The following is an 18,555-nucleotide window of genomic DNA, read 5'->3' on the forward strand; positions in this document are numbered from 1 at the left end:
AAGATAAAATACAGGAAATAGTAAAAGGGCAGACTAGATGGACCAAGAGGTCTTTTTCTGCCGTCAGTCTTCTATGTTTCTATGTTTCTATTCCGTTCCCAGTCGCTATTACTTTTCACGCAAGGCCATCCCTGCCCTGCACCAACATGTAGTGGAGAAAGTTCGTTGTGCACTGCAAAATGCTGTCAGTTCCTGCATCCACCTCACCACCGACACGTGGACCAGTAAACATGGCCAGGGCCGGTACATCTCTCTCACTGCCCACTGGGTGAATGTAGTGGCAGCTGGGAATGAGGCGGGAAGCAATTCAGCACATATTCTTCCACCACCCAGGATTGCTGGACATGAGTTGGTGCCTGCTGTTGCCTTCTGCTCCTACTCTGCTTCCCCATCTTCACCCTCCACATCCAGTAAGCGCAGGCCAGCAACCTCCTACTTCAGAACGGCCATGGGGAAATGACAGCAGGCGGTGCTGAAACTCATCTGCTTGGGTGAGAGACTACACACCGCCCAGGAGCTATGGACCGGCATCCAGGGGCAGACAGACGAGTGGTTGCTGCCGCTGAACCTGAAGCCGGGGAAGGTGATGTGCGACAATGGGCGGAACCTTGTGGCAGCCTTGGGCTGAGTGGGGTTGACGCACATCCCTTGCCTGGTGCATGTGCTCAACCTGGTGGTGCAGAAGTTCCTGGCCAATTATCTGGGCATGTTGGCGCTGCTGAATAAAGTGCATGCGGTGTACGTGCACTTTCGACGTTCCTACCCTGCTGCTGCTTGCCTATCTTCCCTGCAGAAGAACTTTGGCCTTCCCACCCACCGCCTCATCTGCGATTTGCCAACCAGGTGGAATTTCATGCTGCATATGCTTGAAAGGGTGTGTGAGCAACAGCAGGCAATAGTGAATTACCAGTTTCATAACCCCTGGTCAAGTAAAAGTGCAGACCCACAGCACTTTACCCCCAATGAGTGGGCCTCCATGAGGGACATTTGTTCTGTGCTGCAATGCCTCCAGTATGCCACTGATATGGTCAGCGCTGACAATTCCGTCGTCACTGCTACCATCCCCATGCTTAGCCCACTGGAAAAAACCCTTCAGGCCATGCCGGAGGATGAGTCACAGGAGGAACAGGAGGAGCAGGAGGTGGAAGGCCCATTTTCCCATGTCTCACAGGGTGGGGGGCTGTGCCAACATCAGCCAGGTACTCTGCTGTCCAGCCAGTGTAGAGTTTTGGGGCAGGAGGAGGAGGACTTGCAGCAGGGCGGCCCCCAGTGCAGCTCACGGGCACCAATGGAGCATGGCTGGAGGGGGGAGCATGAGGAAGAGGAGGAGGAGAGATCTGTTGCTGAAAACATCGCCTTGACTCAGGGCAGCCTGGCTCACATGAACCACTACATGGTCCAGTGCCTGCGCAATGACCCCAGGGTAGACCGCACCCTCACCTCTGCCACTTACTGGGTGGCCACCCTGCTGGATCCCCGTTATAAGGACAGAATAACCTCTTTGATACCAGCACCCGAGCGGGAGCACAGAATGCAAGAGTACAAGCGTGCGCTCATGGACGCACTATTGGCAGAGTTCCCACAGCGATTGGAGTGCTCAGTGGTGGCACACGGAGTAGGAGAAGGACGCAGTCACCAACGCAGCGGGGGCACTGGCAGCACCTCATGGGGAGGGCAAGCATGGAAACAATGTATGAGCACCTATTCCATCTTCCCACACATCCACCACCCTCGGATGTGATGTCCCATAGCAGAAGGCATCACGTGACCCGCACCTGATGGTTCTTAGCGATGCCTCCACCACCTTCAATTTTTGAGTAGGTAAATTGAACACGTGGCCAGAGCTTGCCCTCTATGCCCTGGAAGTGCTGGCCTGCCCTGCGGCAAGTGTTCTGTCGGAGCGTGTGTTCAGCACCGCAGGAGGGGTCATCACTGACAGAAGGATCCGCCTATCCACAGACAACGTTGACATACTGACATTCCTTAAAATGAACCAGGCGTGGATCACAGAGGACGTTGCTATGCCACCACTTGAGTGAGTGGTTAGTGCATTTGCTACCACCACCAACACCACCCTCACAGGTGTAAAATTCATCTTATGTATGTATGTAATCAGTTATATTTTTATGGTTAAAGTTTGGGTATAGTTTGTGTTTGACTAAAGTTAAAGTTCAATAAAATTATTTTTTGCACAGATGTTTTCTGAGAGCCTAAATGCAGGTTCCTTCCAAGTTGTGTCACCTATTGAATTTTTGAGATACCCAGGTGTATTTTCATGGGGAAAATTTTAGTGTGTCCTGAGTTCGAATCCAGTCAATGGCTGTACTGTGCACCTGGCCAGGAAAAAAAAATCTTTGGGAAAAATGGTTGCAGGGAGCCTAAATGCATGTTTCCTCCCAGAACTGTCACCGTTTGTAAAGCTGAGATATGCAAGCGTATAGTCATGCAATAATTTTTTTTTACGGAAAAGGACGCCGCAGCGGCGCTCCAAGCATAAGGAGGTGGGGAATCCCATGCTGGGATTCTGGGGGTGGGGCTTTGACATCACGGAGACTCCTTCCTGACGCGTGGCTTTATTTCCAGAAGTGTTCTGGTTTAGGTTTGACAAACACGGTTTGTGTTCTCTCTCCACCAGTTGCAGTTTGCCATCCAGCCATGGCAACAGAACAAGAGAAAGAGGAGGTGTCCAGGACATCATCTGGGAAGGATGATGAGACCCAGATCCCCGCTCCTGCAGCTTACTGCAATGTAGAGTCTGAGAGGGAGACTAGCAGGGAGGAGTCGGTGGAAGAAGATGCCAGGGGTGATGACAAGGTGCTAGATCACAAGTGGACTGAAAACCCTCAGCGTTCAGTCAGCTGGTACTACTGGTCACAATGGCCAGAGACCCAGTGCACCACATAGCGCATGCCCTTCAATCACACAGGATTTCTGTACAAAATCTGGCGGATGGCTGCTGTTGCTTCCTCCTGCTACTTTGTGTCCCCCTGTTGACTCACTGTCTTGCAAATTTAATTTGTGGTCAAATTAAATTTGCAAGACAGGGCCGCCTTCTTTCTCTGCCTTTCCTTTTTCTGTCTAATCTGAAGCCTCTAGTGCTCTCTGTAAATTTAATTTGTGGTCAACCACAGGGCCGCTTTTTCTCTGCCTTTCCTTTTTCTGTGTAATCTAAAGCCACTAAAGCTGTCTCTCAATTTAATTTGTGGTCAACCACAAGGCCGCCTTCTTTCTCTGCCTTTCCTTTTTCTGTCTAATCTAAAACCTAAAGCTGTTACTATTGGTCACAGTGGCCAGAGACCGATAGCACCACAGAGCGTATGCCCTTCCATCACATGGGATTACTGTGAAAAAGGTGATGCCTGCTGCACACGGTATTTCTGGGAATTAGCAGGTGCCTGCTGCACATCAGATTGCTGGAAAAATCTGGTGTTGTCTCCTCCTGCTACTCTGCGTCCCCCTTTTGACCCTCTTGAAAATTTAATTTGTGGTCAACCACAGGGCCGCCTTCTTTCTCTGCCTTTCCTTTCTCTATCTAATAAAAAGCGCAGCGCAGCAACCTCTGACTTCAGAATGGCCATGGGGAAATGGCAGCAGGGGGTTCTAAAACTCATCTACTTGGGGCGAGTAGAAGTGAAGTCCCACAGACTCCATGAGAATACCACATCTGTTTTATATTTCTTTTTCAGCCTGTTCTGAAGGCTAATTGAGAACTTTGGGGCAGTGCTGTTAACAGTACAGACTATGTGATGGAAATTCCAATGGGAGTTCTTCTTCCTCAATCTTATACATGTCTGTAGTGCACTTTTAAGTTAATACTTTCCTGAAACCAATTTATATGTAATGTGTCCTCTCCCCCACCGTCCTCTGCCTCCAAGCATCATTCCCTCTTTCCCAAATGAAATTTCCTCAACCTTATTGCGAACACATGTCATTGCGATTGGTCAAGTAATTACGTAAATGGATGTTGTAGCGGTTCTGCAAGCAAAAGGAGGCGGGGAATCCCAGCTGGGACTCCGGGGGCGGGGCTTTGACATCACGGAGACTCCTTCCTTACATGTGGCTCTATTTTCAAGAAGGTTTGGGATTCAGGTTTGGGTAATCCACCTGGACTTCACGCAAAGTTCGACTGAACTCGCCGAACCCGAACTCCATTGGGTTTGCCCATCACTAATAGTGAGTCATTCCGTGTGAAATGGACCAATTTTAAAGATCATCCCCACCCTACCATCTCAGATTTTGATGAAATTTGGCACATAGTTTCTTTATGACATAAAACTATGCTGTGCAAAATTTTAGTTCAAAAGACTAAAAATTGAGAGTTCTAGGAGACCTGAAATAAAATTTACAAAATGCTGAGTCTGCAAAAATGAGATTTTGGGCCAACTTCTAGAAGCTGTAAATGCGGCAGTTTCAGTAGTATGTTGGAGATATTTGGAGAACCTGCACACCTTGTAAGGTTTTATAAACTGGCAAAACCCCGTGTACCTAGTCCTCTTACTTTTTCCATGGTTCAGGCTCAAACTTTGCAAAAAAAATCCTGAAAAATGAATTTACAGCAATCTTCAGGCTGCTGTAGTTTCAAAACTACTTGGCCTTTCAGGTTGATTTTTGGCAGGTGTACTAAGTACACAGCTGCAATGAGGACTTCCAATTTCAGCACTTTGCTTTAAGTGGCCAGGTTTGCCTGTTGCGGCCCTATTTAGACAGGGAGTCATTGCTCACAGTCACTCATGCCCTCATCACCTCGAGGTTCGACTACTGCAACGCTCTTTACATGGGGCTACCTTTGAAAAGTGTTTAGAAAGTTCAGATTGCGCAGAATGCGGCCGCGAGAGCTACTACTACTCAATTTTTACTACTATATAAATATATATATGTAGTTTCTAGAACCGCTAAGTTTATAGTCAGGGCTGTTCAGATGAGAATACGTTTTATAGAACGTATTGGGGTGGCATGCAAAGGAGATGAACTCACTTAAGAATATTTTATATCAGTATCTTAGATTTGTTTAATATAATCCTTTGCACAAGTTATATTCTCATGTTTTACTACTCAATTTTAGCATATTACACTGCATTTTAACTTATTATTTATTCAAATTCCCTCTATTTTAGCCAATTTTATTGTATTTTAACCAGTCACAGTTTTATGACGACTGATGTGGTCCTTTTCCTCGCTTTGTTATGGTCGATTGACTAATCAAATAAAGATGATATTGACACCTATTGACTACTGCAACGCTCTCTACATGGGGCTACCTTTGAAAAATGTTCAGAAACTTCAGATCGTGCAGAATGCGGCCGTGAGAACTATCGTGGGGTTACCTAGGTTCACCCACGTCTCTCCAACATTCCGTGGCTTGCATTGTCTGCCGATCAGTTTCCGGTCGCAATTCAAAGTGTTGGTAATGACCTTTAAAGCCCTACGTGGCACCGGACCAGGATACTTCCGGAACCATCTTCTGCCGCACGAATCCCAGCGGCCAATAAGGTCTCACAGAGTTGGCCTTCTCCGGGTCCCATTGACTAAACAATGTCATCTGGTGGGCCCCAGGGGAAGAGCCTTCTCTGTGGTGGCCCAGGCCCTCTGGAATCAAGTCCCCCCAGAGATCAGAGCTGCCCCCACTCTCCTTGTCTTTCACAAATTACTTAAGACCCACCTATATCGCCAGGCATGGGGGAATTGTGACATCTCCCCAGGCTTTTATAATTTTATGTATGGTATGCATATGTTGCATGGTTTTTAAATGATATGTTTTTAGATGCTTTTTTAATATTAGATTTGTTTACATTTTCACACTGTTTTATTATTGTTGTGAGCCGCCCCGAGTCTTCAGAGCATACAAATCTAATAAATTATTATTATTATTATTATTATTATTATTATTATTATTATTATTATTATGTTGTTGTTGTTGTTGTTGTTGTTGAAAAAATATAAGAGTTCAAATTTGGTACTTAACGGGGTTTTGCCAAAGTTTGGGTATATTTGATGCCCTGTTTGATCCTGTGGGACAGCTTCAATCCTCTTCAATTTAGCACCATTAGAAAGAGCCGATTCTCCTCTTTAAGAATATACTATTTTCATTTTGGTGTATCTTCATATAAGGATTGCAAAAATCTCCTCAACTGTTTGCAGGCAGCCTTTAATTTCTTCACTGCACCCTTGATATAAGTGCAGTAAAAGTGATTATTTTTTCAATAAGTAGCATTTTTTTAAAAAATAAAAAACACAAGATGTTATAAGACTGTGTTCAAAAATATTAAAAAGAGGAATGTTTGTTAGGAAATGGAAAGGTGAGACCAGGTTTCAAATAAGGGTCCGAAAAAGCGGGCTTTTTGTCAGTATTGTTGCATGACAGACAGGCCCTTTGATGTACAGCCTAATGGCTGTATAAGTCAATTAGTGCTTTAAACATGCACTGGGCCATGGTGGCTCATCGCCAAGAGGTCACGCCCGGTAGCCAGGCATGTTCAGCCATGGGTGAGGCAATTGGCATTGGTTCCCAAGCCTGAAGGTGAACATCTTACACAAGGTTCCCAAGCCTCTTTTGAGTGTCTTTGCCTAAGTTCCCAAGCCTAAAGGAGGTGTCTTAATGTTTTTAAAGGTTTCCTAGTTTGGGGCCGGGTAGGAATTTTTTGCATTCTTAGAGCATTTGTTATGGATTGTTTTTTCGTCTACTCCATCCTGGACGAGTAAAATGGATTTGTGGTTACAGGGTGCTGTTTTTGTTGAATCAAAACCTATGTAAATAGGTTTTGATTCAACAATTGGATGTCACTATATGGCAGAAATTGGGCGGAAAGGGCAACTGTGTGTTCTCCTTTGGGCAACTTTTGTAAGATGATTGGCACCCCCGTTGCACAACTCATGCTGCCTAACTGGACGGAGCGGTGTGAAGGGAGTGCTCTTGGGGCTCACCTACATCATTTCCGGTTCTGGGTCATGGGTGGTGGTGGTGAGCCCTCCCACATGCTGGGTGTGACTTTATGGGCTGGGTGTAGGCAGGGCATGCCTCACCCTGATCAGGCATGGAGTTACGCTCATTTAGTTGCCCAAGCATGTTGTGTTTAGGAAACTCCACCCCATTTAGTAACTCCTGCAGGTCTTTCTGTTAATATTTAATAAAGTGACCCATTTTACCCAGCTTGGTGTCCGAGTGTTCATTTCCCATCCGATGCAATCAAAATTTTGGCCCAGTTGTGACTGCAAGTCAAGTAGTAGCTGCAATGTTGTTACTCCCACAGGAATATCACTCTTATTTTACATCAGGACTCAGCAGCAAAAGTCTCAAACAGAGCTTCGATTTACAAACCAACAATTAGAAATTGTTCAATTACCCCCGGGTATGCCTAAATTGTAATTAACACACACACACCAGTTTAAGAACCAATGTGGTATAAGAAAACAACTGGATTTGCAAAGTTAATAATAAGCAGCTGAGATTATGATTTTTTTTTTAAAACGATTAATTAGTTCTCCTACGTTTATCAGCTACTTGGCTGATTTAAGTAACCGTGTAATTCCCCCTATAGTGTCTCCCTTCCCTTCTCTCTCTTGCTGACTCTCTTTTTCTCTCTCTCTTGTCTCTCTTTCTCTTTGTCTCTCTTTTTTCCTTTGTCTTACTCTTTCTCTGGCTTTCTGTCTCTGTCTCCCTCTTTCTCTTTCTTTCTGTCTTTCTCTCTCTCTTTCTCTTTCTCTGTATCTCTTTATCTTTCTCTCTGTCTCTCTGTCTCTGTTTTTCTCTCTGCCTCTCTTTCACATATTTATCAAGGGTGGGTTCAACTTACTTTCCCTACCAGTTCGCATCATGATGGAAGTGTGTCGCTTCATAGAAATGACCCTCTGCACATGCGCAGAAGGCTTTGCACATGCGCAGAAGGGGGTTTTTTTGCAAGCCACAGCAATCAGAGGACCAGTTCGGGAAGAGTGGACTGACGTCCATTGCTGCTGATTGATTCTGCTGTTAGTTCAAGACAACACACATTAACTTAAAGTCCAAAGAGTTGTTGCTCAAATCTCTAGACCAGAATTCGGTCAAATTGCTACTGCATTGCAGGCATCAGGGAGGAGGGGAATTTGAACACAGACCTTCTTATCCAACTTTCTGCCGGCCATGCTGAGTGTGATCACCCGATTGTCCAATAACTCCTGGGCTGCTATCTGAAAAGCAAGAGGAGAAAAGGATCATCCTTAGCACACCAACCATTGGATGCCTTCAGGGAGTCCTTAAATAATAATAATAATAATAATAATAATAATAATAATAATAATAATAATTATAATTTATTAGATTTGTATGCCACCCCTCTCCAAGGACTCACAACAAACAGAGCAGCTCACAACAAACAATACAAAGTATACAAATCCAATATTAAAAACAATGATACAGTCCGAACAAATCATACATAAACCGGAACGGCTAAGGGTATATCAATTTCCCCATGCCTGGTGACATAGGTGGGTTTTCAGGAGTTTACAGAAGGCAAGGAGGGTGAGGGCAGTCCTAATCTCCAGGGGAAGTTGATTCCAGAAGGCCGGGGCCACCACAGAGAAGGCTCTTCCCCTGGGTCCCGCTAGACAACATTGTTTTGTCGACGGGACCTAGAGAAGGCCAACTCTGTGGGACTTAATCAGTCGCTGGGATTAAATACAGCAAGAGAGAGCAACACAGCTTCTCCTTTAGACAAATTATAGAGTCATTATATCGGGCACCACATTTTTCGGACTATAAGATGCACCAAGGTTTCAAAGAGGTAAGTAAGAAAAAAGTTTTTGTCCTACCCAGTCTCAGGAGCACTCTGCAAGCCTCCCAAACCATCTGTGCACTCAGTTTTTTTGCAAAAAACGGCCTGTTTTTCAGCCAATTTTTTTTGCAAAAATGAGGTGGGTAGTATTGTGGTTGGCTCACAGCCAGGCCATCTGGCAACGGACTTTGAGCCTGATGAACTGGGGCCATCTGGGCATGGCCGGCCTGTGTGGCTGTCGGAGGAGTCAGACAGAGAGCTTTTGTGTGAGGAGCCTGCAGAGGCCATAGTACCTCCAACGGGGGCTTTGCCAGGGTCTGAGGATGAGGAGATAAGGGACCCGAAGCTGAATGTACGGGTGAGAAGGATGCGGGGCAGGAGCAGTTAAGGAAGTTCAGAAAGAGGAAGTGAGCTCAGCTGTGCATAGTCTGCACTCCCCGAGAGTATATAAGGGGGAGGAGTTTGGAAGGTGCTCTCTGCAAGAAGCCAACGTTCGTGCCTCCAAAGGAGAGGAATGTGTGAAGAGTGTTTTTGCCTGACAAACCTGGACACTGTATTGGATATTTATAGGGTTAATAATATTGTGAGAAGCAAGTGTGTGTGACTTTATCTTATCAAGTTGGCTTCACACACCAGATTTTGGCAAGGGAAAAGACATTGCTTCCATTTGTGTCTGTGAAGTTTAACAAATGTCTCGTAAAAAGACTCTTGTTCTGTTTGAAACCTGTGTGTGTGGGTTTTCATTTGGGGCTAATTATTGGCCGGCTGCCATGTAAGACAGAACAGGTAGAGGGTTTGGGATACCTGCATAGAGCTCCTGGGGGGGGGGGAGAGAGACAAAAATGCCCCTGGTTTTTGCTTGTTTTTTCTCCCTAAAAAATTGGGTTTTTTGCCTTTCCCGAGCCTCCAGGAGCACACTCCCGGCCTGTGACAATGGGTAAAAAACAGGCTCATTTTTTGCACAAATGCGGTGTGGCTTTGGGAGGCCAAAAATGGCTGTATTTGGTGTATAAGTCAATACTAATGTCATTGTCGCAAGCCTATATTGCAAAGAGCAGCTGACTATTTATTTATTTATTTATTTGTTTGTTTGTTTGTTTATTTAACTTTTATGCCTCCCAATCCCAAAGGACTCAGGGCGGCTTACAACAAAATTTAAAAAATACCGTTAACAATAAAAAGAAGTCCCATATAAATTAAAACAATAAGCCCAGTAAAAACTCACCACTTAGCAATGCAATCAACACAGCATACCATTCAATATGATTTGGCCATGAAAGATGGCTGAAATCTCGTGCACGGGCCTGGTCCTTCGTGAGATTTTGCTTCTTGTGTATGCGCAAAAGCAAAATCTTGCTGGGCTGCATGCCGCATGCTAGCAATCTAAAGCTGTACATGCAGCGCATTGGTATTGGCGGTAGTGTTACCTGCCACCTGTGTGGGTTGTAGCCTTTTTATTGTTGTTCTTGTGTATGATTTGCAGGTTGGAATGGAAACATTACCAGTAATAAATACAAATCAAGCTGGCCTATCTTGCAGATTGGAATGGGGGTGGGGGTGGGGTTAAAATCAGAGATTTGAGCCAGATGTACTTTGAATATCCTAAATTTCTTTGGGGGAAATTAAGACCTAAACATGACAACTAAATAACAGATGTTGGCAGGCGGAGACTGAGTCAAGCTCCAGAAAGAATCGGAGTGCTCTGGTCAATTGGTGCGAATGACTGAAGTTTCCATAATTTATCTTTTCTTGGCATCCTTGAGACTTTTTTTTTGGTAAGAATTCTCACATGGCTGCTTCCTTTTTATTTGCTTCTAAGCAAAGAAGAAGAAGAAGAAACAGAAATGGAAATGGGAACAATACAAGTAACAGAGAGGTTGAGGCAATAAGTGGAGAATTTTTTCCTTGCCTGAAAAATGAAAGAATTTCATGCACGGGAGACATTATCGGCATGGAAAGTATCGCAATGCTGCCAATCATTTCATCCTATTCAAATTATCATTAAATGAGTGTGCCTTTTGGAAACACATAAAAGTAACAGAATGGTCGGTCTAAAAAAATAGTCAAAGTACAACATTGAATGATACTTTTATTGAGATTAATACAAGGTTGCATGAAAGATCGTACAAGCTTTCTTCATACAAGCATTCTTCAAAATTTAACAAACTTGAGCCATTTTGGTTATTCCTGATTTAAGATGTTGCTCTATATAGAAGCAAACTGAAGATAGAACAAGAAACAATGGATGGAAACTAATCAAGGAGAGAAGCAAACTGAGGATAGAAAAAGACACAATGGATGGAAACTCAACAAGGAGAGAAGTAAATTAGAACTAAGGAGAAATTTCCTGACAGTGAGAACAATTAATCAGTGGAACAAATTGTGTTCAGAAGTTGTTAATGCTCCAACACTTGGAGTTGAAGTTTTTAAGAAGAGATTGGAAAACCATTTGTCTGAAATACATATATAGGGTTTCATGCCTGAGTGTGGGACCTGACTAGAAGACCTCCAAGGTCCCTTGCAACTCTGTTCTATGTAATACGTTCCAAAGGTTGAAAACAGGGCTACGGGAGGGGCTATTGGTCTGCTTGTACCCTACATAGCTATTGTCTAAGAATTCGTATCCTCTTTCCAGATCTTGCCTGGAAAATGTCTGTATGTATGTGGGGAGAGAAACAGATAGATAAAAAGAATGACATTGGCCCAGGCTGAAAATAGCTTTTCCCTATTTGCACTATTTCCTTTCAAAGCCATCTGAACAAACTAAATGAGTCACAGAGATTTTGCTGGTGGAAGTGACCCAAAATCAGCTGGTAATTGACTTTTTCTCTTCTTCCATTGTTCAGCAGAAGAAAATCTGAAGTTGGAAAGCAAACTTATCTTGGAATGAGTATGAAGACTCAAAAAGGGGTCCAAATATTCTGGGCCACCTTATTTATCATGCTTCTAGACCCACTGTTCCTAACTTGATATGAAAAAAGGTACTCAGGTTTTTTCTTCTCCTAAATGAATTTTCTATATGCAAAAAGATGAAATACAGCAGGGTGAAATAAGAGAAGGATGCCAAAACCTTGGGAAAAATATATGCTTGAGGTAATCACACAGTAGTAGATTCATCTGGACTACACCCAAAATGTCCTTGGTGTAATTGATTGAAAAGCATTTCATCCGTTCAGAGAAGTTAATGGAGGCTTTATTCTAAACTCCTTTGACAGCAAAGGGGCCTCACAAGCAAGTCCTGAAGCACATCACACCAGCTGTGTCACTGGAAGGCAAATCAAAAAATCCCTTCTCACTTGCTTTGGCCATGTCAGGAAGGGGAATTCACTGAAGAAAGCAATTTTGCTTGGAAGAGTTGGCGGTAAAAGGAAACCAGGGTTCAAAGAACACAGTGGTTGGTTCCCATCAAAGCTGACATCAGGGAAGGAGGCTACTTCGAGCTTATTTGCTTTCGTCAGCCAGCCATACCCTTACTGGGATTTGAACCTGCAGCCTCTGCTTTGTAAGGCAGTGGCTTTAGCCTCTAAACTCTAGAGAATAAATAAGCTCAAAATAGATCTATACAATAAGCTTGAAATCGATCCATACTATTATAGTCCCTTCCTTTTCATTATCAGCAAAAATATGTTACACTTATAGATTATAGTTGTCAACTATAAAAAGTTTGTCTGCCTTGGAATATGGTGGAACCGAGCGGTTCAAGATTAGAAGTACTCGGGATGAGAGGGGAGACGAGGAAGTAGGAAGGAAGGTTAGAGGGGGAGGAGGGAAACGGGAAAGAGGGGAGAGAGAGAGGGAGGGGGAGGGAGGGGAGTAGTATGAAATATAGAAAGAAAGCAGACGGGAGATAAAAGTATAAAAGGAGCAAGCTAAGAATATATGTTTATGATATTGTGGGTATAATAGAATAGAAACCTTTATTGGCCAAGTGTGATTGGACACACAAGGAATTTGTTTTCGTTGCAGATGATCTCAGTGTACATAAAAGAAAAGAGACATTTGTCAAGAATCATGAGGTAAAAACTCTTAATGATTGTCCTAGGGGTCAAATAAGCAATCAGGAAACAATCAATATTAATAAAAATTGTAATGATACAAGCAACAAGTTACAACCATTCAGTCATAAGTGGGAGGAAATGGGTGATAGGAATGATGAGAAAAACTAGTAGTAATAGTAGTGCAGACAGTAAATAGTTTGACAGTGTTGAGGGGATTATTTGTTTAGCAGAGTGATAGTGTTCTTGGAAAAAATGTATAACTATGGATGTTTTGATAATATGGAATACGTATGTTTGTGTAAATTTGGTGAATTTTTTTTAAAAAATGCAAACAAAAAAAGCTGACACCTGCCAGAGGATAGAAAAACTAAAAAGCTATAGTGGAAGAAGCTGAGAAGATGTGGAGAGACCTGACCCACAGAATCACCAAGAGTCAAATACAACTGAATAGATAACAATTCTATAAACACCATACCTAAAATGTTTAAATTATGAAGGACAAGCAGTAACCCATGATAGAAAACTGGGCTTTGAAGTTTGTTTGCAAGTATTGTGGTATTATATGCCAATCAAAACAATGGCACCAGCATGCTTTCCTATCTTTTACTAATTCATCCCCATCTTCCATTACTTGAGGGTCTGTCCCCAAGAAGAGCCAGTCAACTAACTCTGCAAAGCCCTCTGAGGGCAGCACAAGGTGGTTGATCATTTGAAAGGGACCAACCTGGAACCGAGAAATTCCCTGACAGTGAGAACAATTAGTGGAATGGCTTGCCTCCAAAAGTTGTGAGTTTTCCATCAGCGGAGAGTATCAAGAAGATATTGGACAGTCATTTGTCTAGAATGTTGTCCAAAATTAGGAAACTTTAAGACCTGTGGACTTCACCTCCCAGAATTCCCCAGCCAGGTATGCTATTCTGTCTGAAGAATTCTAGCAGCTGAGGTCTTCTAGGTTTGGCTACTCCTAATATAGGTTCTCCTACCTGAGCAAGGGTTAGACTACAAGATCTCCAAGGTCCCTTCCCAACCCTATTCTTCTAGTTCTATAATTCTCAGAGTAAAACTGTGGGGCCTCTATTTTACAATCTCTGCTACTCCAAATATTACCTCAGCCCCCTTTTAGCTAAATAAGATTTTGGCAATAGCATTTAGACTTATATACCGCTTCATAGTGCATTTGCAGCCCCCTCTAAGCTGTTGACAGAATCACCCTCTTTTCCCCAACAATCTGGGTCCTCACTTGCCCCACCTCGGAAGGAAGGAAGGTTGAGTCAACCTTGAGCCTGTGGTGAGATTTGAACTGCTGAACTACAGCTGGCAGTTACCTGAAGGAGCCTGCAGTGCTGCCATCTAACCACCATCTCTTTTAAAATGAAAGGCTAGAAACTCTAGCTATGACATGCAACCATTTGCCTGCCTGCAAGCTTTGGCAACACACTATTGTGCTCAAAAGCAAAGACGCTGCGGAGAACATTTGCAAAAGCTCTGGCCCCCTCTTCCTTTCCACCCACTTCTCTTCTGTGTTCTGAATAGCACCAGCTGAGGCCAAAGAAACGTTCCAGCAGCCTTCTCCAACTGGCCTTGTCCAGATGCTCTTACTACTATCTCCAGCCCAGCCAGCCAGCACCCCCAGAGTGAAGAGGGCAACCATGAAATAAATGTATTTATTGCAGCATCCAACCTGAGTCAGTCACCTGGACCGCAAGTTCATTCTTCCAAGCTTTGGGGCTCATGCTGGAGCCCATCCTCAGGGGAAATCCCCCACCCCCTCCAGAATATGCACACTGGATTGTTTTACGTACTGTGTTTATATGGTGCCTGTGGATTTTAGTTGTCAACTACGGTGTTGCCAGACCATCAGACCCAGGATCCAGAAGGGAACAGATCAAACTGAATTTGTTCATGCTGGGGTATCGGGAGCGCATAAAGGGGATCGAGACCAGATGAAGTAGGTGGTGAAGGCAAGATCTGGGGCAGCCCCATAGAAAGCACAGCCTGAGCTGCGGGAGGTGGAGACTCGACCAGCCCTTGCTTCACTTGCTTGTCCTGACAATGCTGGCTGTGCACACAATTCAAGCCACCTTTGCATGCTGGCAGCTGCTCAGCTGTACTACCTCCTTCGAGCATGGGGGGTCTCGAAGCAGATCGCCCTTTCGCCACCCGCTTCTGTGAATCCTGAGTGGCCCTGACTCTCCTGGCACCGACTCGGGCACAGACAGAGAAGAGAAGAGAATGGTAGAGAAGAGGATAATAAGAGAATAGTAGAGAAGAGAATAGTAGAGAATGGTAGAGAAGAGAAGAGAAGAGAATAGTAGAGAAGAGAGATATAGAGAACAGAACAGAATAAAATAGAATAGAATAGAGAATACATTAATCTTAAAGTGTTAAAGTTGCCAAGTTTGGGAGCCCTGGTCTAGCCTATTGAAGACAAGAATTCTGGGACCATGACATAATCCTAAAAGAACTGGCAGACACCATTGCGGAACCACTTCTCATCTACCAAAAATCCTGGACCACTGGAGACCTTCCGGAAGACTGAAACGAGCTGACGTAGTCCCCATCCACAAAAAAGGTAAAAAGACTGACCCAGGCTACTACAGACCAATCAGTCTGACTTCTATGCCTGGAAAAATACTGGAGAAAATAATTAAAAAGCAACTTTGCAACTCCCTAGAAACAAATAATGTTATATCCAACAGCCAGCACAGGTTTGTCAGAAACAAATCATGCCAAACCAACCTCATATTATTTTTCAACACCATAACCAAATCAGTGGACCAACACAAAGCAGTAGACCTCATATACTTGGACTTCAGCAAAGCTTTTGATAAAGTTGACCTCATATACTTGGACTTCAGCAAAGCTTTTGATAAAGTTGACCACAACCTCCTAATCCACAAATTAGAAAAAAACAGGGTAGGTAGATCAACACATGCAGATGGATAAACAGTTGGCTGTCCAACCACACGCAACGAGTTGTCCTCAACGGTTCCAAATCCACATGGAAGAAGGTAGGCAGTGGGGTACCACGGGGTTCCGTCCTGGGCCCTGTACTCTTCAATATTTTCATCAATGACCTGAACGAGGGAGTAGAAGGGGAACTAATCAAATTTGCAGACAACACCAAGCTGGCAGGGGTAGCCAACACCCTAGAGGACAGGCTCAAAATACAGAAAGATCTAAACAGATTAACACTATGGGCCCACACTAACAACATGATGTTCAACGGCGACAAGAGCTAAGTCCTTCACCTTGGTAAAAAAAAAAACTAGACACACATACAGCCTGGGAGAAACCCCACTTAGCAGTAGTGACTGCGAAAGAGATCTTGGAGTCTTGGTGGATAATCAATTAAACAAGAGCCAGCAATGTGCAGCAGCGGCCAAAAAGGCCAACACTATCCTAAGCTGCATCAACAGGGGGATACCCTCCAAGACCAGGGAAGTATTAATACCACTCTACTATGCCCTGGTCAGACCACACCTGGAGTACTGCATCCAGTTCTGGTCACCACACTTCAAAAGAGACATTGAAACTCTGAAGAAGATGCAGAAAAGAGCAACCAAAATGATTAGGGGACTTGAAACCAAGACTTATGAAGAGAGATTGTGGGAACTGGGCATGAATAGCCTAGAGAAAAGGAGGGCTAGAGGGGACATGATAGCTGTATACAGGTATATGAGGGGTTGCCACAGAGAGGAGGGGGCCACTCTATTCTCCAGTGCACCAGAGGGCCGGACGAGGAACAATGGCTGGAAGCTGACCAAGGAGAGATTCAACCTAGAAGTAAGGAAGAACTTCCTGACGGTCAGAGCGATCAACCAGTGGAATAACCTGTCTGTGGAGGTTGTGAACTCCCTAACTCTGCACTCTTTTAGGAGGAGATTGGACTGCCACTTGGCTGGGCAGGGCCGCCATCAGGAATTTTGGGGCCCCATGCAGCCTAAGTGTCTGCCCCCCGCCATTTTAAAACTACTTTATTTTGTGACATACCAATTATGTATTAAATTTACCTTTCAACAAAAAAAATTAAACCCTGCCACTACAACAAGGTACAACTTGTTTGACAGATTAATAATATGAGTCATTTTGTTAAAACTTTTGGTCAAGTATGTTTATTACTATACTGCAAATATGACATCATAAAGGAAAGCACAGTGAACTGTAAACATATACAAATATTTACTAGACAACACAACATATAACAAATATAACATTATAAAGTGCAGCTGCTAGGGACACCAGTTCTGTCATATATTCAGCTTTAGTAAAGCCGTGCTGGTTCCACATGTCTCTTCGGTGGCCTCTCAGTTTTTGACCAATGTGTTAATAACGCAGAAAATATATTCAAGTCACATCAATATATTACATACATATAAATAAATAACCAGAACAGTGCAAATACTGTACACCAAATTAACAAAATATTATTAATTTTGCCATCAACAATATTAAAAGCAGCAATAAGATGGCACAAAGGATAAAGACAAAATACTCCTGCACCACACTAGAAAAATATTTGTTTTCACAATAATACCAATAAATAACAGGTAACCAGAAGATAAATTATACGCAATAATATTTAAAACTATACGTAAACTCCACCATAGGTGTAAAAAAAAGTCAACCAACTCAAATCACGTAGAACCTCTATTGCAACAAACAACTGGCTCCAAAACAAAGGTGCAGTTCGTGCAACAGAGTCTGTGTGCTGACCGCATCACAAGGACTGCACTTGTGCATGTGAATGGGGCTCCCCACTTCATAACTGCACTGCACTCCAAGCGCTGAGGAGCTCCACGCTTCATAGCCATGCTGCTCATGACTCTTGATAAATGTATCTGTTCTTTTATGTACACTGAGAACATACGCACCAAGGCAAATCCCTTGAGTGTCCAATCACACTTGGCCAATAAATTTTCTATTCTATTCTATTCTATTCTATTTCATACATTTAAGTTCCGTCTAGTTACCTTCTCTTATTCCTACGATGCTTAATGAAAATATGCCCTAATATAATAGGCCGTTTGACAGGAGGACAGGATGGGTTGCCAAGGCAGCCCCTCCCTCCCTGCCTGCCTGAATGCTTCCAAAGGGGGTGAGACCTTGGTCTGAGTCACAACAACCTCCACATTTAAGCATCCCCCCTCTTCAGTTCGGCCCTGCGGTGATCCAACAGGTGAAGCATTCTTTCTCTACCATACCACCACCCCTTCCTTCTCCCCCATCCCAAAACACTCCCCTGATCTGTGCATCCCGCTCTGATTTCGTTGCCCCCACCTTCCTCCCCCATTTTCCATTCTAAGCAGGCTGCTCCAAATAATAATAATAATAGTAGGTGGAAGACTAGCCTTAATATAGTTCAACACCAGTCTCTCAAAACATTTCAGGATAACAGATGTCAACGCTATTGGTTTATAATCATTAAGGGACACCACTACTGTCTGCTTGGGGACTGGTACTATAATGGATGTCTCCAACAAGTGAAGCTTTTCTCTCCCTTCCCCCTCCCCCTTCTCCCAGATCCAGCTCTGACATTGCTCTGTCCAATCCAAGCCCCCACCCACCCTTTAATCCATTCTGCCTGGTTGCTTGGAGCAATCCAACAGGTGCAACTTTCTCTCCACCCCATCCCTCACTCTATTTTAGCAGGTCCCCTCCCTGCCTGCTGGGGGCAATCCAACTGGTGCAGCTTTCTCTCTCATCCCCACCCCTCCCCTATTTTAGCAGACCCTCCCTGCCCACAAGGCCCAATCCAACAGGTGAAGCTTTCTATTTCCCCCTCCTCTATTTTACCAGGTCCCCTCCCT

General features: G+C 44.0%; 1 protein-coding gene across 2 annotated transcripts in view; it reads right to left on the bottom strand.

Moving 5' to 3' along the window:
* CPNE2 (copine 2) overlaps positions 1-18,555 on the bottom strand; it is a 267,144-nt gene that overhangs the window by 123,431 nt on the left and 125,158 nt on the right. For both annotated transcript variants that reach the window (XM_070760761.1, XM_070760762.1), the window contains exon 5: positions 8,092-8,163. In XM_070760761.1, coding sequence (XP_070616862.1) covers positions 8,092-8,163 — 72 coding nt within the window. The remainder of the gene's footprint in view (positions 1-8,091; positions 8,164-18,555) is intronic.

The sequence above is a fragment of the Erythrolamprus reginae genome, chromosome 9, assembly GCF_031021105.1.
Source record: "Erythrolamprus reginae isolate rEryReg1 chromosome 9, rEryReg1.hap1, whole genome shotgun sequence".
NCBI classification, from domain to species: domain Eukaryota; kingdom Metazoa; phylum Chordata; class Lepidosauria; order Squamata; family Dipsadidae; genus Erythrolamprus; species Erythrolamprus reginae.